Below are 23911 nucleotides of genomic sequence, written 5' to 3'. Positions count from 1 at the left end.
ACGTTGCTTACTTGGATCTCACACGCAACAACCAAATTGTGAATATAATAGAAAGCCTCCTCCACACTTTCTCCGACAGAGACCAAGCCGTGATTTCGGAGTATGAGGACCTGGAGGAGCCAAGGACAGAAACAAAGACGCTGGGAGTCAGACAAATTCCATGTTTTCAGCAGGTCCTTGTAAATGGGATGGGGTAGATACTCACTTTACTTTTGGGGCCCAGATTCTTTTGAATCAGGACTTTCTCCTCCTCGTTCACGAGAATGCCGTGGTAATCGTGGTAGGCCACTTCTCCGAGAGACAGTGCCTCTGGCGAGATGGGCAGGAGACCGCGTTTCATCGCGGATACCTGAGGATGTCATCATGGATTTTACTGACAGCAGTCTACGAATCTGTTATCATCTTACCTACAAATGTTGGCTCTCAAAGACAACTTTGGAGAGGGGGGGAGGGGGGGACAATTTTCTCATCTGGAAAAGACATCTCTAAACCTCATTCCTGAGAAAGAAACAAGTTCTCAAAAACTTAACGGGAAAGTAAAACTGAGGCCCGTGACTGAGAGCAGCCATTTTGAAAAATCCTGATAGACAGGATAGGATGGAGTGGAATGGAACGGAACATAGCAGAATGAAGAATTAGATTAGAATATAGAATTTAGACTAGAGCAGAGCAGAGCAGAGATGAGATGAGCTGTTGTGGCCAGCGGCCAGCAGCCAGCAGAGCTGGTGTCACACTCGGATAGCAAAGAGGTTGGGGAGGAAGATGGGCCAATCCTGGAATCTGGGGAAGGCTCTGATGAGGGCTCTGCGTCAGAGGCAGAGAGGGGGCCAGGGCTGTCCGAGAGTTATCAGCTGCCTTCAGAGTCGGATATCAGCGGGACAGAAGAACAACTGGAGCCTGTTCCCAGTGTGCGCATGCGCAGAGTTGTCAGAGGAAGGGAGCGGCTAAAGAACAGGGGTCAACTCAGGAGTAAAAGCACAGGTGGACGGTGAATGGCCCTTTCCCTAGGGAATAAAGAGGAGGAAGAGGAGGAGGAAAGAAGGAGAATGGGATGGAATATAGAATAGAATGGAACAGAACAGAACACAAGGAATTTTTCTCTGCTGCATAAGCTATCATTGCACATGCAAACAACAAGTGATAACTCACCATCATAACCATAAAATACAAATAAGATACACAACATTCACTGATAGTCATAAGATGCTAAATAAAGGAATCCACATAAATCATAAGGTACATACAACAAAGTGATAGTCATAGCATGCTATAGGAAATAGGAAATAGGAAAAGGATAATAGCAATATAGCCCTAGTTATTATTCTATGGTTTCCAGAAAGCATTAATTCAACAAGTGATTATTTTACTGGACACGTCAGAAGCTGTGTAGCAAAACTCCCCTTTTTGGCTCAGGCATTCTGGGATTTAAAGTCCACAGGTCATAGAATTGTCACGCTTGCCCAGCCCTGCCCTATGCAGACAGCCTGTCTCCTTCGTTATGACCACTAGCCCTCAACGTACGACCACAACAGAGCCCAAGATTTATGCTGCTAAGTGAGAAATTTGTTAAGTGCACTTTGCTCCGTTTTACGACCTGTCTTGCCTCAGTTGTTAAGTGAATCACTGCAGTTGCTAAGTTAGTAACCCGATGGATAAGCAACTGATTTGTGCTTGTCAGAAGGCCGCAGAAGGGGATCTGCGTGATCCCTGGAGATACGGCAACGGATGTAAATGTGAGTCAGCTGTCAAGCACCCAAACACAAATCAGGTGACCGTGGGAATGTCGCAGCGGTCATAAAGCGTGCAAAATGGCCGTGAGTCATTTCCCCCCCCCTAACGCCGTTGTAACCTCAAACAGTCACTAAGTGAAGGGCCGTAAGTCGAGGATGGCCTGCTCTTTGCTATTTCCCAGCTAGAAGACAAGAGAACTCTCTTACCGCTGCTCCGGCGGGAGTGTGGATGTGAACTATGCACTTGACATCCGGGCGGGCGGCGTAGATGGCCGAGTGCAACGTGAAGCCAGCCGGGTTGATCCCCAAGTTGGTGCTTCCGCGGTCAATGACGTCCCCTTGGAAGTTCACTTTGACCTGACAAGAGAAGATGGTGTGAAAGGCTGGGAGTTACTCTAACTCTCTCCCTGCAGGAGGGAAAGGGACTCCCGGTCACCTGAAAGACAATGGGGTGGGGAGTGGGGTGCAATGGAAAATAGAATATAGTGAATAGAATAGAATAGAAAATGTGGAATAGAATAGAGCAGAATAGAATCATGAAGAAGAGAGTGAGTAGAGTTGTAGAATAGAAACTGGAAGGGATCTCTAAGCTCAAGCATGTCTACCATTTCAGACAATTGACGGTACAATCTCTTAAAAACCTCCAGGGAAGAAGCACCCACAACCTCTGGAGGCAAATCAGTCCACTGGTTGTCCTCACTGTCAAAATGTTTCTCCTTAATAATAATAATAATAATAATAATAATAATAATAATAATAAAATTTTATTTGATTAGCCACACCCTCTCCCGAAGGACTCGGGGCGGCGTACAATAAAAAACATGGAATACAAATATAGACAATACACACACATAAATGCAGACGTATACGTGGAGGAGGTAGACAGATAAGTGGAGATAAAATTCAAAAATTAAAATTGTAGTTTAAAATCCCCTAGGTAAAATTACAAAGTTAAATGTATGGGGCAGAATACGATCCCGCAAGTAGCTAGGTCCTGTGCCATGGAGCGCTTTGAAGATCGTTATCAAAACCTTGAAACGCACCCGATAGACCACAGGAAGCCAGTGCAGCTCGCGCAGGAGAGGTGTCACATGGGAGTACCTAGTACTCCCCATAATCACCCGCGCGGCCGCATTCTGGACCAACTGTAGTCTCCGGATGCATCTCAAGGGAAGCCCCATGTAGAGAGCGTTGCAGTAGTCGAGGCGAGACGTCACCAGCGCATGAGTGACTGTGCGTAAGGCACCCCGGTCCAATAGGGGGCGCAATTGGCGCACCAGGCGAACCTGGTGGAACGCCCCCCTTGCCACGGCTGTCACATGATCATCCATGGACAGCCGGGCATCCAGGAGGACGCCCAAATTGCGCGCCCGCTCCATGGGGGCCAGTTGTACGCCCCCGATGGCCAGAGATAAGGTTAACTGGTTGAACCGGTGGGCCGGAACCCACAGCCACTCCGTCTTGGAGGGGTTGAGCTTGAGTCGGTTGTCATCCATCCAGACCCGTACGGCTTCCACACACCGGGACCCCTTAGTTCAGGGGTGTCCAAACTTGGCAACTTTAAGACTTGTGGACTTCAACTCCCAGAATTCCCCTGGCTGGGGAATTCTGGGAGTTGAAGTCCACAAGTCTTAAAGTTGCCAAGTTTGGACACCCCTGCCTTAGTTCCAGGTTTCTTCCATCCATTGTTTCTTGTCCTGCCTCCAGGTGCTTTAATTTGACCCCTTCTTCTTTGGGGCAGCCCCTCAAATATTGGGATGCTGCTATCATGCCCCCCCTTCTTCTCTCTAGACTGGCCATACCCAGTTCCTGCAACCGTTCTTTGTATGTTTTAGTCTCCAGGCCTTTAATCATCTTAGTTGCTCTTCTTTTGCCCTTTTTCCAAAGCCTCAACATCTTTTTTGTAATGTGGCGACCAAAACTGGATACGGTGCTTCAGATGTGGCCTTAAGTAAGTTTCTATAAAGCGGTGCTAATACTTCAAGTGATTTTGATTCTATGCCTCTGTTTATATAACCAAGGATTGTATTAACTTTTTTTTGACACCTCAGAAGTCATGCATGGCAGTGGGGGGGGGGGAGAGGGAAGGAGGGAGGGAGGGTGGGAGGATGGATGGAAGTTGGGTATTTATGATGCTGATCTGCAGAAAAGTTTTTACAGTTAAAAGATTTTTTTGTTTTTGTTTTTAGATGAAACACCATAGAGAATCCAAGGACATTGGGATAATTTATTTCCCCCACATTCTTTCTTGACTCTAGGGCGAGGCATCTTGGAAGCAGGAACCTGGTTAATGACTTTATAATTCAAATCACTTTTACACAACGTGTGCAACGTGTGACTTAGGAAGACATCTTTGACTTTGAGCTCTTCCACAAGGTTTGAAAGCTTAAGTCGGAATCGTCGTCAAGATGGCTTCCCTTTCATTAGCAACCATCAAGTTAAAGCGTCTTGTTTTATTTATTTATGAGTTTATAGACCGCTTACGTCAAGGCATAAATAAAAACAAAAGCCACAGGGAGTAACAACAGCGGCACATTTCAACGTCCAGGAACAGAAATAAAAATACAAAATTAAGAGTAAGGAATGAGCACCGGTTTTATTTGCCCGACATTAGTAGCTCCCAGAGGCCTCTTCTCGCCTTCCAGAAAATCCGGAGAGGAGGATATGGTTTTTCTAGAGGGAGGGTGCCTCCCCGATTCAGCCCCCTCCTGTCAACCCTCTAGATCAGGGGCCTCTTAACTCCCAGTTCATGGCCCAATACTGGGCTGCAACCTGTTAGGAATCGAGCTGTACAAGCGATGAGCGAAAGCACAAAGCTCCATTTATGGAGAAGGCAGCAGAGAAGGTTGCAACTGGCATTCACGTAATGCCAGGTACCTGACAACAGGTGGTAAGTGCAAGCAGGTTACCACAACACCCAGGTCATGGCATATTGCAGGGGTGGCATATTTGAGAAATGAAGCCTTAAATAAGAAGGCCCCAATCTGAGGTTTAAGCATGGCAGGCACTTCTTCCAATTGGCTCAATGAGGAAGACATTCAAGGGTTGTGTTGTTGTTTTTTTTAATTTTTCACTTACCAAGCTGGATGCGGCAACTTCACTGTAGAGAAGTCCAAAAGGCACAATCAGAAAATGTTCTTGCTCCATATTTACTCTGACCTGCAAATACAAAGAAGGAAGGAGACGCAAAGCTCTGAGAGCCAAAATCTGAAATGCACAAAACTCAAGATAGATTGAAAAATCGATAGATCTAAAAGAGTTCTGCTGATTTTGCAAAGGTGGTCCTTTGGGGTCCTCCCCCCAACTGACCCGAATTTCCCTCTTTTGCTTCCTCAGCACAACGATGCCGGATTCTCACTAACCGCATTGGCCATTCTGTAGTTGCAAATAGGCTTTAGCAGAGAGGATCCCTGTTTTGGATCTCAGCAAAAACAGTAAACCTGATACCTATCCTTAAGCACAAAGGCTAATGGAATCCATAAATCTGTTCAAGGGAAGGAAGGATAAAGGAGAAAAGGAGTAGGAAGGTAGGAAGGAAAAGAAAAGAAACAAAAAGGGAGGGAGGGAGGCAAGAAGGAAGGAAGGAAACAAAAAGAAGGAAGAAGGAAAGAAAAAAGGAAAGAAAAAAAGAAAAAAGGGAGGGAGGGAGAGAAGGAAGGAAGGAAATGAAAAGGAAAGGGAAGGAGGGAGGAAGATGGTATTTTGCTGTGCTCACTAGATCCCTCACCCTAGACAAACTGGACCTGCCAATTTACACCAGGAGGAGGCAAATTCCAAGGAAGAAAATCCCCCCCCCCCCCAACAGTGGGGCAGATTCTCCCAGTTCATGCTGCCAGCATGAAAAAGGAAAAAGACAAAATTGTCCTTTGCCTTAAAAAAAAAATCACACGCACACACAGAAGCAGAAGTCACACCTACCTCTGTGCAGTCGTTCTACGTGAGAATGCCCACGCACCCTTACCCCCAGTGGGACAGATTCTCATGTCGGACGACTGCCCAGAGGTAGGTGACAGCTGCTTCTCTTTAAGGCTAAAGACAATTTTTAAAAATATATTTTTATTATTTTTACAATTAAAATAATGCAATACCGCAGAGTCGAGGTGACCATACATTCACATTATATACAGCTGGTTTCAACCATTAACAATTAATCTACTTAATACATTGTCTATCCTTCTGTCCAAACACAATATATACATTTGTTCCAGTCTTGTCACCTTGTCTTATACCAATCATAAAATCTGTTCCATACTTCAAAATATTCTGATTCCCCTTTAAGTTCAAGAGTGAACCTATCTGCTCCTGCAGGGCTAAAGACAATTTTGATTCGTTTAGTTTAGGCGGGTTATAACTTTATTGCTTTGGGGCTTGGCTTGAATGTGATCAGAATTCCCCCCCCCCCCCAACGTTTTATTTCTCCTGGGGAACTGCATACTCACAGTGATGTGATTGTAAATAAGCTGCGACCAGCCAAATAGATCGGCCAGCCTGTAGAAAGCGGCCAATTTGCACCGTAGTAACTTCTCTCCTTTCTCGTAAGCGATGGAATCCGATCCCCGCAAATCGTTCACGGGGGTCACCATACCGAGGCCTGAAAGAAAAGATACGGTCAAAAACGCAGTTTTAATAGGAGCGTCTCTCTGTTGTAGTAATTAAAATAATTGCCAATGGTTAAAATGCAAAACTACCATGTTTCCCTGAAAATACGACATGTCCTGAAACTAAGCCATGCCAGATTTTCGTGATGGGCAAAAATATAAACCCTCCCCCTAAAATAAGCCCTAGTGAAGGGGTGGGTTTAGCCAGAACAGGAGGCAGCCCTTCCCTTCCCCGGTCACCTCAGGGCTTCTTGGCCCCTTAATCGGATCAGTTGGGCCGCTGCGTTCACAAAACAGCTGATTCGCGGGTGCCGCTCAGGCCTCTACCTACAGCAAATGCCGGTCGCTTTTGCAGCCAATCGCTGCTGCAAAAGAAGCCAGAGCCCACGCAACACAACCCAAATGCCTCAGGCCCTCCTTGCCTAACGGTGACAGTCACAGCTCGCAATTCCGTCCACGGAACAGGAAAAGAAGGCATTAAAATCCATACTCTTGGGACATCGGAAGAAGCCCTGCGAGGAGACGCTGCTGCCGAAGTGCAGGAAATCCCCCCCCAAAAATGTGCAAATCGTCCTTTCAAAGAGGAGTTTCACCAGGATGAAGGTGACACAAACGCCGCCTTCAGCCACCTCTTCATCCTGGTGAAACTCCTCTTTGAAAGGACGATCTGCAGGTTGGGGGGGGGGGAGAGATTTCCTGCACTTCGGCAGCAGCGTCTCCTCGCAGGGCTTCTTCCGATGTCCCAAGAGTATGGATTTAAATGCCTACAGGAGGTCACTTCTCACCTGCATATTCACACTGAAGGCTCGAAATGGGGCGTTTTTGCGAACGGCTTGAAAATGAGGAGGGAGATATTCCTGCCTCTCCCCCGGTTCTGAAGGTCAGCACAGACTGAGAACAGGATACGTGAGAGACGAAATCCCCCCTCCCCATTTTCAAGAGGTTTGAAAAACCCCACATTCCAAGCCTTCACATTATCCAGGATTGCAGGATTGAAGGCGTGCGGGAGGGAAGATTTTGTCTCTTATCCTGTGACCTTCAGAAACGGGGAAAGGCAGGAATATCCCCCTCCATATTTTCAAACGGTTTGCAAAAACGTTCCATTTCGAGCCTTCAGCATATTGCAGGATTGAAGGCTCGGAATGAGTCATTTTTGCAAACGGCTTGAAAATGGGGAGGGGAGATTTTCCTTCCTCTTACCCTGTTCTGAAGCTCAGCACATAGGATAAGAAGCAAAATCCCACCCACCCCTTTTCCTGGCAATCGTTCTTTCCTTGGGATTTCAGCGCAGACGCACATCCCCCAAATGCTTTATCCGAAGCCTTCTTTGCGTCTGTGCAGAGCTCCCAAGGAAAGGATGGTGTGTGGGTGTGTGTGAGATCGATCCCTACCCCCCCCCCCAAAGCAGCCACATCCCTCCACTAACCTGCTTTCCTGCTTCATTCTCCACTGCCACGTGCAGGGCAAGAAAAGTAGTTTGTTAATTTACTTCCAACTTCACGAGATTATTATTATTTTTTTGCGAGAACTTGGAAGGTATTTTCTGGTATTTTTTTTACCAAAGGCACACAGTCTACTTTTCTTGTCCTGAACGTGGAACGGAGAATGGAGCTGGAAAGCAAGTTAGTGAAGGGATGTGGCTGCCTTGGAGGGGAAGGGTGTATGTGTGTGTGTGTGTTCGTTCGTTCTGCCAGGAAGAGCTCCGCCCCCCCCGCGAGGCCAGAGCAGCACAGTCAGCTGTTCCGCGGCCAGCAAGCAGGACAGGCGAAGTCCAGGATGCAAGGAGAACTTGGGTCATTGTGGCCGCATGCATGCAGATGGGAGAGGGGGCGGTCTAGAAATGTAATCTAATAAATTATTATTATTATTATGGTGGGACGGAGAGGGTGGGGCTGGTGGGCTTGCTGCTTCCTGCACCTGAAAATTAATAAGCCCTCCCCCTTTAATAAGCCCAAGGCCATATTTCGTGGGTCAAAAAAATATAAGACCCTGTCGTATTTTCGGGGAAACACGGTACTAAGGGTGGTTCTTGACTTACAACAGTCCTTTCAGTGGCCACTCAAAGTTACAAGGGCAGTGCAAAAATAAATGACTTTGGGTCATTTTTCAGAGTTATGAATTTTGCGGCCTTGCCACGATCAGGGGATCAAAATTCAGAGGCTTGGCGACCGGTTCATATTTACGGCCTTCGCTGTATCCCAAGGCCTTGTTGATCCCCTTTTGTGATCTTCTGACAAGGAAAGTCAAGGGGGAAGCATTCATGTAAGAACTGTGGCAAGAAAAGCCGTAAAATGGGGCAAAACTCACTTAACAAGAGGAGAAACTTTGGGCTCAATTGCGGTCGTTAGTCAAGGACAACCTGTACAGCCAAGGTGTCATCAGCCCTTCCCCCTCTCTCACTCACTCATGTTTAAGGCAGTCATGCCTCCTTGCGGAGCTAATGGGTAGACGTTGGGAACGTTGGCTGTCATGAAGTCTGCAATCTGTTGTAGAGCCAGCAGGCCTGTAGGATTCTTTCCTTTCTTGAACTGTTCCTGGATCATGGATTCCAATTCTTCACAGAATGCCTAATAACAGAGCAACAGTGCATGTGAAAAGGCTGCTTGAAGGAGCCGTGGACTTGACTTGGTGTCCAACTCCTTGCGTAAAAGTAGGCTCCTTTGCTAGGGTGCAGGAACGGAGCGGAAATTTTCAGGATCTGGCTTGAAAAATTCAGCTCCCCTCAGCAGACAACTCTGAGGGAAATTCTGAGGAAATTTCAGCTCCCCTCAGCAGACAATTCTGAGGGAAATTCTCCGAGGGAATTTCAGCTCCCCTCAGCAGACAACTCTGAGGGAAATTCTCCGAGGGAATTTCAGCTCCTCTCAGCAGATAAATCTGAGGGAAATTCTCGAGGAAATTTCAGCTCCCCTCAGCAGACAATTTTGAGGGAAATTCTCCAAGGGAGAATTTCTGCTCCCCTCAGTAGGCAACTCTTTCAGTTAGCCTCCAGAGATTGGAGGGGGTCTTCTCAGCAGGTGGCAGCAGCTTGCAAACCTTTCCTACCTGTTTCCCCAATGATTTCATGGGGAAGCCAGCAGAGAAAACTGCAACTGGTGATCACATAATTACAGGGTAGTTGACAATCCAGTGGTAAGTGCAAACATGTTGCTGAGCATCCAGATCGTGTGTTATGTGGTGTGTGTGTGTAAAACGTTTGCCCGAAAGCCAGAAGTTGTTCCATCTTTTCTGAGACTGTTGTAATTCTGTTCCCTCATTAAACGGTTGTAAATCAAAGAGTATCCGTAGCACTTTTCAAGGAGAGAGGGTGTCACAAAATATTGTGTAGCTTTGATTACACTGATTTACCAATCTTATGTAGGAAACAAAATTGGCCTGCAAGCACCTCTTAATTCTCTGAAGTCCATGTACTGCAGTATTAAGAGTGTAATATTCCGGTATTTTATCATCGCTTTGGTTCAGTAACCATAGAAGAAGAAAAATACATAATGCTTGTTCAATGGATTCAAGAGCTATTTAAGGCTTTTTCACCCACACAGAACCATTTCAAATGAAACTGCATTAGAAATCTGAAGTAAAAAACAGAGAGAGACAAGCAGTACATTTCAAGGAAATGCATACACATGTGCACTTTAAGAGGCTTTTCTGGCTTTGGTCACACATTATATCTACCATATTTTTCACAGTATAAGATACTCCACAGTATAAGATGCACCTTAGTTTTTGGAGAGGAAAATCAGGAAAAAAAAATCTGCCTCTGCCTACCAGCATCCATCGTATTCATCTGGCTAGCGTCCTGTCAGTGTGTGAGAGAGTTGAGGGCTCTTTGGAAACAAACAGTATTTGCTGTGTGAGCAACAAGGAAGGAGGCAGCTAGGAGCCTGGGCGTGGCTTGTTCTGTACTAAAGCGGCATGCTGGGCTGAGATCTGAAACTAAAACTGAAAGTGAAACTTCTCTCCTCTGCTGAACTGCCACGTTGGAAAACCTGCTTTTGGTATTGTATATTTTTACTTCATGTATTATATATAAAGAGAAGTTACTGAATCCTGCTAAATCAGTTACTTGTGTGTGCTTTCTGAATGTGATTGCTGCTGCAAACTCTGACACCTCCTTGCAGCAAATAGGGATCAGCCTGGTCAGCTTCAGCACGTTATTGCAGCCTGATTCAGCATGAACAGCTGATTGGCGGGTGGATTGGCCTCGCGGAATACCCCCAATGAGCTGTTCCAAGCTGCAGGGATTGCCATAGACCATCGCCTCCTCCATGCCTCGCATCTGTTTTTGGCTACATTTGGTGTATAAGACACACCCAAATTTTCCCCCTCTCTTAGGGGTGTGTGTGTATCATATTCCGAAAAATACAGTATATTGTTTGAAAGTTTCTTTAACGCACAGAGCATTTTAATTAAATTAATTAAATTTTCTCATTTTTCTTTTCTTGTAGCTTGCTATGCATTCTTAGGATCGAACTTGTTACCCATGCTTCTTCATTTGGTAACGCATTGGGGGGGGAAATTGATTATATATTCTTACTGGACTTTGGAGGATCATGGATACTCTCTTCTTCTGCTCCATCATATTGAAATCCTGGCGAAGGTCAGGGGCCATATTCCTCTCTCGCAAGTACTCAGGGTTATTTTCATCCACTCTGTCAAAGTATCTCTCTTTATGTGGAGCTGTTGGAGGTGGTGAAGTTACCACCTCCGCTCTCGTTTCACCATTCATAGTACAGTTTCAATAGGGCTGCAAAAGTGAGAAGAAAATACATTTTAAAAAATAGATAGCAAGTGGTTCCTGTTAAAGCAACTGGAAACAGCACGACCACAATTGAGCCCAGAATTTACGTCGCTAAGTGAGAAATTTGTTAAATGAGTTTTGCCCCATTTTACAATCTTTCTTGTCCCAGTTGTTAAGTGAATAACAATAGCACTTAGACTTATATACTGCTTCACAGTGCTTTACAGCCCTTTCTAAGCGGTTTACAGAGACACCCTATTGCCCCCAATAATCTGGGTCCTCATTTTACTGACCTTGGAAGGACGGAAGGCTGAGTCTACCTTGAGCCTGGTGAGATTCGAACTGGAATTGCAGGCAGACAGCAGTCAGCAGCAGAAGCCTGCAGTACTGCACTCTAACCACTGCGCCACCACAGCTCATCACTGCAGTCGTTAGTCACACACCCTGTTTCCCTAAAAATGAGACCTTCACGGATAATAAGCCCAATTGGGCTTTTGAGTGCATGCGCTAAAATAAGCCTTTCTCCAAAAATAAGCCCTCCCCGAAAATATTGCAACACAGCAGCAGCCATGAGCTGACCACGCTCGCCGCCTCCTGCACCTCAAAAATAATCAGGCCTCCCCAAAAATATGGCCAAGTGCTTATTTCAGGGGTCAAAAGAAAATAAGACCCTGTCTTATTTTGGGGGGAACACGGTAGTTGTTAAGGCTTCACCATTTGCTTATCAGAAAGTCGCAAAAGGGGATTCACATGACCCTGGGACATAGCAATGGTCATAAATATGAGCCAGCTGTGAAGCACCCAAATATAAATCACATGACCATGGGGATGTTGCAATGATCATGAGTGTGAAAACAGTCATGTCACTTTTTCACTGGCGTAACTTTCTATTTCACACTTACAACCATAGGGAAGCATTTACAACCGCTCTAAGTCGAGGGTTACCTGTATTTAAAAAGGAGTTAAAGAAATCTGCAGAGCTCTCATGATTACCAGTTAATGTTCATAAATCACATTTTCTATTTTTTCATACAGTCCCAAAAACTCAATATAAAATCCCCAAAGTTTTAAGGATTCCACCACGACTTACAATAGTTTAGTGACTGCTGAAAGCTACAACAGCATTGAAAAAAAGTGACTTATGACCGTTTTGATGACCACATCCCCATGGTCACATGTTCAAAAATTCAGACAACTGACTCACATCAATGACGGTTGCAGTCTCCCGGGGTCACTCGATCCCCTTTTGTGATCTTCTGAGAAGGAAAGTCACTGGGGAAGCCGGATTCGCTTAACAACCGTGTTACTAATTTAAGCATCGCAGCGATTCACTTAACAACTGTGGCAAGGAAGGTCAGAAAATGGGGCAAACACTCACCTAACAAATGTCTCACTTAGCAACAGAAATTTGGGGCTCAATTGTGGTTGCTGATATAGATTTCCTGCATGAATAATCCACCACAACTCTCCTATGACTTTCTTGGATTTTCGAATTGCTCGAACATGATGTTTTCTGTGTCGTCTCTGCCAGAAGGCCAACTCCCAGCCTGGGGATGGAGGGGAGGGGGCAGGGTGGGGTGCGACTGTCTATTTTCTGCAGGAAATCCTGGACAGAAGCTCCACCCGCGGCTTCCTGCCAGCCCTGGGGGCTCTCTTGTTTAAAAGCAGATGGAGGGAAGGCTGCACCTGGCCAGGTCCCAGGAAAATGCAGCCAGGACCAGCCAAGCGCACGGCCCCCCTCCCTTCCTTCCGAATCGCCAGCTATGCAGAAAGGACTTTCTGGTTTTTTTCTTTGAAGACTTTTCGCTTCTCATCCAAGAAGCTTTTTCAACTCCGACTGGATGGTGGGAAACGGTGAGATTTATACTTCTTGCAGACAGCTGGTCATTTGCATCCTTTCAGAGAATCCTTCAGGCCGCTTGACGGTTGGTCTGTGTCCTCAGGGTCACCTGAGCGGTGCAAAGGGGCGTGGAGCCTTCTTGGAACTGCTGAAAGGACTGTGTTGTAGACTGGAGATAGATGAGTTCGTATCCCTCTCCCCCTCTGTTGAGAGAGGGCTGTTCGGTTTTGACACAGATGGCCTCTTTGAGACCTCTTTTAAACCAGCTGCCAAAACTATGTCAAAACTGAACAGGCCTCTCCCAACAGAGATGGAGGAATACGACTTCATCTGTCTCCAGTCTACAACACAAAGTCCTTTTAGCAGCTCCAAGAAGGCTCCACACCTATTTGCACCACTCAGGTGACCCTGAGGACACAGATAAATCTCCAAGCGGCCTCAACGGCTCTCCAAAAGAATGCAAATGATCAGCTGTCTGCAAGGAGTAGAAAACCTTCCATTCCCCATTGGTACTATGACCTGGATGGCTGAGAATCTCCCTAGACCAGGGGTGTCCAAACTTGGGAACTTTAAGACTTGTGGACTTCAACTCCCAGAATTCCCCAGCCAGCCATGCTGGCTGGGGAATTCTGGGAGTTGAAGTCCACAAGTCTTAAAGTTCCCAAGTTTGGACACTCCTGCCCTAGACATTTAATTATATGCTACAGAGCTGAAGAAGCTTCTTGGATGAGAAGCGAAATGTCTTCAAAGAAAAACCAAGGAAGTCCAGTTTAAAAAAGCACCTTTGGGACAACCACGACCTGGATGATGGAGAAGGCAGAAACTTCCTTGGGGTGCATCCTCATCCAGGAGAGGTCTAGAGGAGCGTCAATGAAGATGAACAGAGCTGGAAAAAGCCAGTAAAAAAGGCCAAGAAACGGCAGAGGGAGGAAGAAAGACAGAGAACACTTTGCTCCCACAGTCCATAGTTAAAGAGCAGCGCAGTTTTGGCTCCCCGCCAGGGTCCTCGGCCCCTCCGCAGCCGTTTAGATTTTCTTTGAGCCTCTTTTGGATGCTGGCACAGAGAAGTCCAATTTGAAGGCGAAGTCAGGAAAGAACAGCTTGAAACGCTTCTGCGGCACGTGGGCGACGCACCCAAGTGTTTAGATAAAAGAAATTCTTTTGCACGGAGCACATTAGTATTCGCTTTCCGTCTGTGAAAGGCTGTCTCCCCCCCACACACAAAAAACAACCCCACCCTGAATGGAGGCCAACAAAAGTCTTAAATTCAAGAGCTCGACAAAGGGAGAGAGTGTTCAACTGAGCAAAATGCAGATGTTTTACACCAGGGGTGTCCAAGCTTGGCAACTTTAAGACTTGTGGACTTCAACTCCCAGAATTCCCCAGCCAGCCATGCTGGCTGGGGAATTCTGGGAGTTGAAGTCCACAAGTCTTAAAGATCCCAAGTTTGGACACCCCTGGTTTACATGAATGTGAGTTTTTCCTCTGTAAACCAAGGCGAGGGCTGGGACTTCTCCTGTTCCACCTGGCCTTGCATGTTTGCATTATTAACGGCTGTTATCTGGCACTCCTCTTAACTTAGAAACTTATATTTTTTTCCCCACACAAAGCCATTTTGGTACACCAAAATGTAAAAATGGTGAGAGACAGCACCACGGTGCTTTGTGCTCCAAGCGAGAGCCACGTTCCTAGAAAGAAAACGAACTCTGGCTAGTGAAGTCTGGCTGGAGACACCAAAGGGAGGGACCGGATATATACCCGGTGCCCAGGAATCCCAAAACGCTTCTCCACAAAGACCAGCTGGCCGGCATGCAAAAACACCCTGAAAAATGCCCCCCAAATGCCCTGTTTTTCGGTGCTCCAGCACCAGTGAAGACCAGCTGGTCAGAAACCAGAAGAGCAGCTGGCAATGGTGTGTGCACCCACAGAGAGGCACCTGTGTTTTAGGTTCGCCACCACGGGGGTACATCATTTACAAAAGAAGAACAAAGAAAACAAAACAAAATATTAACACATATACAAAGTTTTGGATCAACTTCTTCTTTATATTAGCTTATTCATAATTCTGCTAATTATATTAGCATATTTATAAATATAAACCATATTTATATTTAGTTCATATATAGCAATAGTCTTTCTTCATCTGATTTCTACCACTTATCTCTTACCGCTCATAAAATCTATTCCGTGTCAAATGATATTCTGTGTCTTCTTTGTCTTTTATTGTTAAAGTCAATCTATCCATCTCTGCACCATCTAATATTTTCCAAATTACATCCTCGTCTGTTCTCATTTTTCCAATATTGTGCAAATACAATCCTTGCTGCTGTCAGTACACGCAAAACTAAATATATAGTCTCTTTACCATAGTCCTCCGGCATTACACCCGACAAAAATATTTCTGGTTTCAGATCCATATTTTGCTTAATCATCTTTTCCAACCAAGTATGTATTTTCTTCCCATATTTTCTTGCTTTCATACAAGTCCACCACATATGATAACAAGTACCTGGGGTCTGATTACATTTCCCACATTTGGCAGGATGCAAATCCTTCAATCCTTTCAATCCCCTTCTAGCCTACAAGAAGTTTCCTGCAGATCTCCCCTCCGAGTGGCCAGAAAGATTCAGCTAACCCAGGGGTGTCCAAACTTGGCAACTTTAAGACTTGTGGACTTCAACTCCCAGCAGAGCTGGCTGGGGAATTCTGGGAGTTGAAGTCCACAAGTCTTAAAGTTCCCAAGTTTGGACACCCCTGAGCTAAGCCCAACACAAGATGCTGGCAAACCTGTGTCCATTACATCCGTCACATGAGCAACTGCAAAGAAGTAGGGAGAGCCAGCAGCCAGCAGAGCTGGCAGCAGAGTCAGACAGTGAGGAGGGTTGGGGAGGAACCTGGGCAAGTCCTGGGGGCTGTGGAAAGCTCAGACAAAGGCTCTGCGACAGAGGCAGAGAGGAAGCTAGACAGCAGTGAGGCAGAAGAACAGATGGAGCCTGTTCCCAGTATGTGCGTGGACAGAGCTGCCAGAAGACAAGAACAACTAAGAAAGCAGGGTTGACTTGGGAATAAAGCCAGACCTTGAAGGTGATTGGCCCCTCCCATAGGAAACAAAAGAGGAGCGAAGGGGGAGGGGGCTTTTTCAGGAAACAATTCGTTCCTTCGGTCGTTTCAAGAGTGGAAGTTCTTTTTGTGACTATAAGAGACTCTGTGCCAAGTCTTGCCTTGCCCTGCGTTTGGAAACTAGTTATCCGGCAGCTCTCCAAGCGAGATAAGGTTCGTGTGGATAAACATTCCTTGGAAAGACATGTTTGCCAAGCCTTGCTGACTGTGAATGAAAGGAATTCATAGTCATGTAAATAAAAGAGGTTTTGCTGGGACCAAGACTCTGCTTTTTAAGGAAGCCTGGGTCAGAACAGATAGCATTTGGAAACCAGGCAAGCAGGGCCCTCCCAGCCTCATTGGGCAGAAGAAGGAGAGAGGGTAAAGAACCACAGGCTTGCCCAGTTCCGTTATGCCAACTTTTTCGCTTGAAAAAGGAGGGCTCTAGCCTACCAGCTTGCTTTGTTTCTAAGCTCGTCTACCCTGCCTGAAGGATTGGCAAGAAAAGCTTCATATTGCACCATACAGCCAGACAATTTTGGGGAAAAAAAAGAATTACTCTGGAAATGCGATTGATTATTGCTTTTCAATGCCGCAGTTGCAATCGCCCCTATTCTATTATCCCCGTCAGGGTTTAAATTAATCCATCATAAGTAAGATTACCATAGGGTAGAAATCTGTAATATCACATCAGGGCACCAATGCTTACAGACGTAAAGGGTATAGGTTTAATGGCGTAAAGAAGAAAGGGTGCGTGTGTGAATTTTTGTCCAGACACCTTTAACACATACACATTAAATTATAACATAAACAGTATACACACATACGTCTCAACACATTATATTTATGTCTATTAGGGAGTCTCCAGATAGTTATTTTAAAATGTTCTTGCCTTGTTCCTAATATTTAGATTTCATACGTCCAATTTTCCTGTTATCCTTTTTCAATGGGATAAAGGAATCCAGGTTTTTTCCCCTTTAAGTGAATAGAATCCACCCAACTGGTGACTCTAAAGGAGGAGTGATTCAAAAAACCTTCTGCTGGGGATGATCATATGCAGTATTTTTTGGAGTATAAGACGCGCCTTTTCCCAAAAAAAGAGAGGGTGAAAATCTGGGTGACTACAATATTTTTGGCCTCCCAAAACCCTACCCTGCCCATCCAGCTTTTCCCAAAAATGGGTGCGCAGAGGGTTTGGGAGGGCTGCAAAATGCTCCTGGGGGCTGGGGAGGGCAAAAACGAGCGAAAAATGTGCCCATTTTTCACAAAACGAGGCTCCTGTTTTCCTCACAAGCCCCCAGGAGCACTCTGCAAGCCTTCCAAATTCTCTGCACGCTCCGTTTCTTGCTATTTCTCCCCCACCCCAGCTCCCAGGAGCACTGCACAGGCCTCACAAACTCTCTGCATGCCCCCTTTTCACAAAAAACGGGGTGTGCAGAGGGTTTGGGAGGCCTGCAGAGTGCTCCTGGGGGCCAGGGAGGGCAAAAAAAAAAAATTAATTTACCTCTTCAAAATCTTGGTGCATCTTATACTCCGGTGCATCTTATAGTCCGAAAAATACGGTAAGATTTGCAAAAAAAAAGAAAAAAAAAAGATGGACTGTCACCTCTCACTTGGGAGGCTTGTATCTGAAAACACCACAATCCCTCTAACAAGCACGGGGGGGGGGGGTTAAAAAGGAGCAAGGGAGCAGCACAAGTCACACCATGAAGTCTGCTCAGAGCCGACACGGGGACCCTGCAACAGAGGCTAACCCCAAAAGTCACATCTTGTAAATAAAAGGAACCTAATGGAGGATGGCAACTAACTGGGTGCACTGTACTAATTAAGGCCGAAGAGTAGAGAGTGGGAGACCGTGTGCCAGTCACTGTCTCTCAGCCTTAGAAAGGAGGCAATGGCAAACCACGTCCAAAATCCCAGCAAGAAAACTGCAGGCAGTCAACCCTGACTCAGAGACACAGACAGGAACCGGCTCAGCAACCAGGATCTTCTGGCCTTCAGAAATACTTACGAGGCTCCTGGACCCATCAGCTCAGGCAAGGGACCATGGTCCACAGCAGGAGCTTGGAAAAAGCCAGCAGCTGCAGGGGGGTGGAATATAATCACAGGGGAGGCAGGACTTCTGCAATCAACCTAGATTTATTAATAGCGATAGCAGTAGCACTTAACATACTGCTTCACAGTGCTTTACAACCCTCTCTGAGTGGTTTACAGAGTCAGCCTCTCGCCCCCAACAATCTGGGTCCTTCTTTTATCCACTTCGGAAGGATGGAGGGCTGAGTCAACCTTGAGCCTGGTGAGATTTGAACTGCTGGCTGTGGACAGAGTTAGCCTGCAATACTGCATTATAACAGGAAGGAAGGAAGGAAGGGAGGGAGGGACAATAGCAATAGCATTTAGACTTATATACTACTTTACAGTGCTTTCCAGCCCTCTCTAAGCAGTTTACAGAGTCAGCCTCTCGCCCCCAAACAACCTGGGTCCTCATTTTACCCACCTTGGAAGGATGGAAGGCTCAGTTCAACCATCAGGATTGAACTTCTGGCTGTGAGCAGAGATAGCCTGCAATACTGCATTCTAACCACTGCGCCACCACGGTTCCTATTTATTAAATTTATATGCTGACCATCTTCTTATCCAAAGTGACCTTTGTTTACAGGCTTTCAAAAAAAATTTTTTTTTTAAAAAAACAAGTTTTAAAATGGCTAACAGTAGGATCACCAAACTGTTTTAAAACTTTACGATTGCTTGGTAGCCCTCAATTGAATCCACATTCCAAGCTATTTAATCAATAATTTTAAAAACTGGGGGTGGATACTCACACCACTTTGCAAAGCAACAGAACTCTCGCAAAGGTGTGAGAATGAATGACTGCTGAGGTGCTCCAGAACGTCAGAGAAGATGATGGATGACCAAAGCATGACAAGCTTCAGTCTGGAGCGCTTTTTAATGAATTTAAGGATGTTGGAGGAAAAAAGGACAGCCAAGAAGGAGAACGTGAGAGGGACAGGCAGGGACAAAGATATAGTGAGTGGCAGGGATGTGTTATGTTTGTCTAACATCCACAGTGGTCCTTTCAAATCATTTTTGAGATGTGCATTTTCGGAAATATTCAAAACACAGCAAACTGCTAGATGGAGATGGCAAAAAGCTATCAGGTAACAATGAAAAAGCAGAACTACTCAACTCCTTTCTTTGCAGTCTGCTAGAAAAAAAGGAGCATGCATTCCTTCTAGTCCCTGGGCAGGAAGGGATCTTGGAGATCTTCTAGACCAGTGATGGCGAACCTTTTTCACCTCGGGTGCCAAAAGCACATACGTGCGCGCTATCACACGAACTCGAGTGCCCACCCACATAACTTAATGTCCCCCCTCACCTGTGTGGACCGTGCATTTTTGCACAAGGCTTCCTCGCCACTCCCTGCTCTGGCTGCTTCCCCTTGGATAACACCCAGTGAGGGGGGAACAGAGCAGCCAGCACGAGTGAAAGAAGCCTCTTTTCTTGCCGCTTGTCTTTCCCCCGTGCTGGCAGCTCTTTCATTTCCCTATGGATTCAAGCGATTGGGCAGGATCCTTTTTAGTAGCAGGGGGGAGGGGGGAACAGAGCAGCCAGCACGAGTGAAAGAAGCCTCTTTTCTTGCCGCTTGTCTTTCCCCCGTACCGGCAGCTCTCTCCTCATTTCTGGTTTGCATTGGGCTGTTTTTCGCCCTTTGGAGGCTTCAGGGAATCCTCCGGAGATTAAAAAAAAAACTATTGAAAATCAGCTGGCCAGCGGGTGCATGCGCACTGGAGCTGACAGGGCAATGCCTCGCGTGCCCTCAGAAATGGCTCTGCGTGCCGCCTGTGGCACGCGTGCCATAGGTTCGCCATCACGGTTCTAGACCAACCCGCTTATCCATTGTGGGAATCCTCAGGCCAGAGGATCCAGCGATGACACAGTCATCATTTGGGAGTTAAGGTCCACACATCTTAAATTTGCCAGGATTAGGAAATACTGCTGTCAGGTAATGAGGATTTAATGGCTGCCAGCTGATGTAAGGTTGTAAATTGTAATCTGTAAGCTAATGCAATTTAAGGCTGATACAATGTGGTGTCTATATATATAGGTAGCCATTAGAGGGCATTTCTCTCTCGTCGTGTATCTCATTTTTCTCTTTGTGTCCACAGCTGCGTGGTAAGGGATTTACCATGTGTATGTCTGTATATATTTGTATATAAACCACTATTAATTATATAAAGGCTCTGTGTGATGTGTTTTGCTCCTGGGGTTATCTCATATTAATACGTTACGCTGCCAAAACTCTGACAACCTCTCTATGCAGCAAATAGTTAAAATGTTCCCAGTCTGCCTTTTCTTCTTTCTGAGCTAGGAGCAAGATGCGTTTTCTGCTTTGTTTTTCACATACAGCGGTTAATTTAACTTAAACAGCAGACCAATACAGCTTATGCTAATTCGCAGGAACGGCTTATATCAAGGAGGCAGATGAGGCAATGCCAGCCAGCCCCACTTGTTATGCCCAGAGCATCAACGATGCACGTTTGATAGCCCTTAAGTGCTAAGTCACCACAGGGCGATAGCCAATCAGAAACCACTGATACAGACACAGCATTAATTCCCTAAATGTCAGCAGGTCTGTGTCAGTTCTGCTCCGGCATCTACTCTATGCATACCAGGGAAGATACATTCCTTTTCCTACGTGGCAACCACTCATTGCAGAACACTTTGTACCAAACAGGCCACAGGTAGTCCTCGGCTTTTGACAATTGAGCCCAGAATTTATGTTGCTAAGTAAGAAACTTGTTAAGTGAGTTTTGCCCCATTTCACGACTTTTCTTGCGACCTTTAAGGGAATATGTCGTTGTTCAATTAGTAACCCGGTTGTTAAGTGAATCTGGCGTCCCCCTTGACTATGCTTGTCATAAGATCACAAAATATGACATGATTCTGGGAAACTGCAATTGTCATAAATATGAACCATTCTGTCAAGCATCTGATTGTAAATCGCGTGCCCATGTGAATGTTGCAACGGCCGTAAGTGTGAAAAACGGTCCTAGGTCACTTTTTCCAGTGCCGTTGCAACTTCAAATGATCACTAAATGAACTGTTGTAAGTTGAGGACTACCTGTATTCAGCCCAGAAAAAAGATCACACCCATCAGAAAAGGCAAGGAAAAAAACCCCAAGATAAATGTTTAGAGTTGCCCAGGACCAATCAGTCTGCCATAAAACAAGTAAGGTAATAAACGTTACTGGAAGGCAGGAGCTGTGGTGGCACAGTGGTTAGAATGCAGGATGGCAGGCTAACTCTGCCCACCACTAGGTGTTCGATCCTGACCAGCTCAAGGTTGACTCAACCTTCTGTCCTTCTGAGGTCAGTAAAGTGAGGACCCGGATTGTTGGGGGGTAAAAGGCTGACTCTGTAAACCGATTAGAGAGGGCTCATAAGAATAATAGCAATAGCACTTAGACTTGTATACTACTTCACAGGGTGTTTATAGCCCTTTCTAAGCAGTTTACAGAGTCAGCCTCTCCCCCCCCCCCTCTCAACAATCTGGCTCCTCATTTTACCCACCTCGGAAGGATGGAAGGCTGAGTCAACCTTGAGCCTGGTGAGATTCGAACTGCTGGCAGTGAGCAGAGTCAGCCTGCAATATTGCATTCTAACCACTGCACCACCAGGGCCAAGGAAAGGAAGGGAGAAAAAGCAATAGCCCTAAGACTTATATACCACGTCACAGTGCTTTACAGCCCTCTCTAAGCGGTTTACAGAGTCAGCCTCTTTCCCCCAAGAATCTGGGTCCTCATTTCACCCACCTCGGAAGGACGGAAGGCTGAGTCAACCTTGAGCCTGGTGAGATTTGAATTGCCAAATTGCAAGCAGCCAGCAGAAGTAACCCTCAGGACTGCACAACAACTTTGCCTTAGGACATCAGTTGAGGATCTAGCTTTTCCCGGGCTCATTTGAAAGACAAAACTCATGCTGAAAATAACAGTCCAAGCATTCAATTAATATCTGTATTCTCCGTAATAAAATTGCCCTGATCCTGCATTGGGATCCTAAAGAGAGCAGAATCTTAATTCAGGATAAAAATAGGGAGGGTCCAAATAAACTCACGAACTAAAAAGAAGAGAGAAGAGACACGGCGGAACAAAAATAAATAAATGAATAAAACATGGCTGGCCAATCCCATCCCCTCCATCCTAGTTAAAAAGTCATACAGATGGGAGATTTCAAATAATGAAACACACACACACACCACTCCTTTGGTAGAGATCTTGGTAGCCCACGCAGATTTGGAAAGAAATCTTTTTCTTTCTTTCTTTCTTTCCCAACTCAGGAAGCTCAAACTGCCCAAGGAGCTGCTGATTCTGTTCTACAGAGGAATTATTGAGTCTGTCATCTGCACCTCCATAACTGTCTGGTTTGGTTATGCAACCCAACAAGACAAACCCAGACTTCAGAGGATAATCAGAACTGCAGAAAAAACAATTACTGACCTGCCTTCCATTGAGGACCTGTACGCTATGCGAGTCAGAAGGAGGGCCGTGAAATTATCGACTGACCCCTTGCATCCTGGACATAAATTGTTTCAACTTCTAACCTCAAAACGATGCTATAGGGCACTGCACACCAAGACAACTAGACACAAGGACAGTTTTTTCCCCAAACGCCATCACTCTGCTAAACAAATAATTCCCTCAACACTTTCAAACTACTCACTAAGGTTGCATTACTATTAATCTTCTCATTGTTCCTATCACCCATCTCCTCCCACTTATAACTGCAGGACTGTAACTTGTTGCTTGTATCCTTATGATTTATATTGATATTGCTTCCTGATTATTTATCTGTAGCCTATCATTAAGTGTTGTACCTTACGATTGTTGACAAATGTATCTTGTCTTTTTATGTACTCTGAGAGCATCTGCACCAAAGACAAATTCCTTGTGTGTCCAATCACACTTGGCCAGTAAATTCTATTCTATTCGTTCCATATTCTATTCTAATTCCATATTCTATTCTATTCTATTTCCTATTCTATTCTATTCCATCTTCTCATCTCTTCTCCTGAGCTAAAAGCCTATATAAGCTAAAAGTCTATGTAAGATATTTATATATAAAAGCCTATATAAGCTAAAAGTCTATGTAAGATATTTATATATAAAAGTCTATATAAGCTAAAAGTCTATAGGATATTTGTATATAGGACTAAAAGCCTATATAAGCTAAAAGTCTATATAAGATGTTTATATATAAGGCTATATAAGTCTATGGGCTACTGCTATGATGTGATCCCCCTCCTCCAATGGGCCCGGGGGGGGGTTTCCACGAGCCTCCCCCCCCTCACTTGCAGCATCTCCCAACCTCAAGCGGCTTTTGCAGAGATGCGGGACTCCAACTCCCAGAATGCCCCGGGGCAGCAAGGCTAATAGTGGTGGGGGTCTTTCCCTACCTCTCCTCGCCTCGGCCCCCTCCCCTTCTCCCTCAGGAAGACGTCCCCTGAGGAAAAAAACGTCCGTGGGGAGGGGCGGGGAAACACGGGTGGGGAGGGGCCTCAAGGCCTCTCCAACCGACACCCCCTCCCCCCACACCGGGCAACAGAAAAGGCGCCCGCTTTCCTAAAGGCCTTCCCGGCGTGAGGGGGGGGGGGACGGGAAAGGGCCTGGCCACGCAGCGGCTCACCTGGCGCGGAGAAGCAGCGGCGGCGGCGGCGGCGGCCCAGGCGAGTCGAGGCTGCTCCGGCGGTCCCGCCCTCCTCCGCCTCCGCGGGCGCGGCTGGCAGGTCTGCAGACCAAAGAGCGCGGCGGGCATTGGACGGCGCCGCCCGCCAGCAAGAAGGCCGCGGATAGGGCGACTCCGTGCCCGGGCCACGCCCCGTCTTCCCAGGCCACGCCCCCTCCGCCCA

The 23911-nt window shown here is 46.1% G+C and overlaps 1 protein-coding gene across 4 annotated transcripts in view; it reads right to left on the bottom strand.

Moving 5' to 3' along the window:
- Positions 1-23841, bottom strand: part of ADD1 (adducin 1) — a 49855-nt gene extending 26014 nt beyond the window's left edge. For all 4 annotated transcript variants that reach the window (XM_081958964.1, XM_081958967.1, XM_081958965.1 and 1 more), the window contains exons 1-8: positions 23689-23841; positions 10863-11072; positions 8733-8895; positions 6170-6321; positions 4809-4889; positions 1938-2087; positions 206-349; positions 12-110 (exon numbers count right to left, since the gene is read on the bottom strand). In XM_081958964.1, coding sequence (XP_081815090.1) covers positions 12-110; positions 206-349; positions 1938-2087; positions 4809-4889; positions 6170-6321; positions 8733-8895; positions 10863-11054 — 981 coding nt within the window. In that variant the 5' untranslated portion in view covers positions 11055-11072; positions 23689-23841. The remainder of the gene's footprint in view (positions 1-11; positions 111-205; positions 350-1937; positions 2088-4808; positions 4890-6169; positions 6322-8732; positions 8896-10862; positions 11073-23688) is intronic.
- Positions 23842-23911: the final 70 nt, after the last annotated feature.

This window comes from Natrix helvetica, assembly GCF_964273705.1.
Source record: "Natrix helvetica genome assembly, chromosome: 7".
Classification (NCBI taxonomy): Eukaryota; Metazoa; Chordata; class Lepidosauria; order Squamata; family Natricidae; genus Natrix; species Natrix helvetica.
This window is presented reverse-complemented; position numbering and strand designations above follow the sequence as displayed.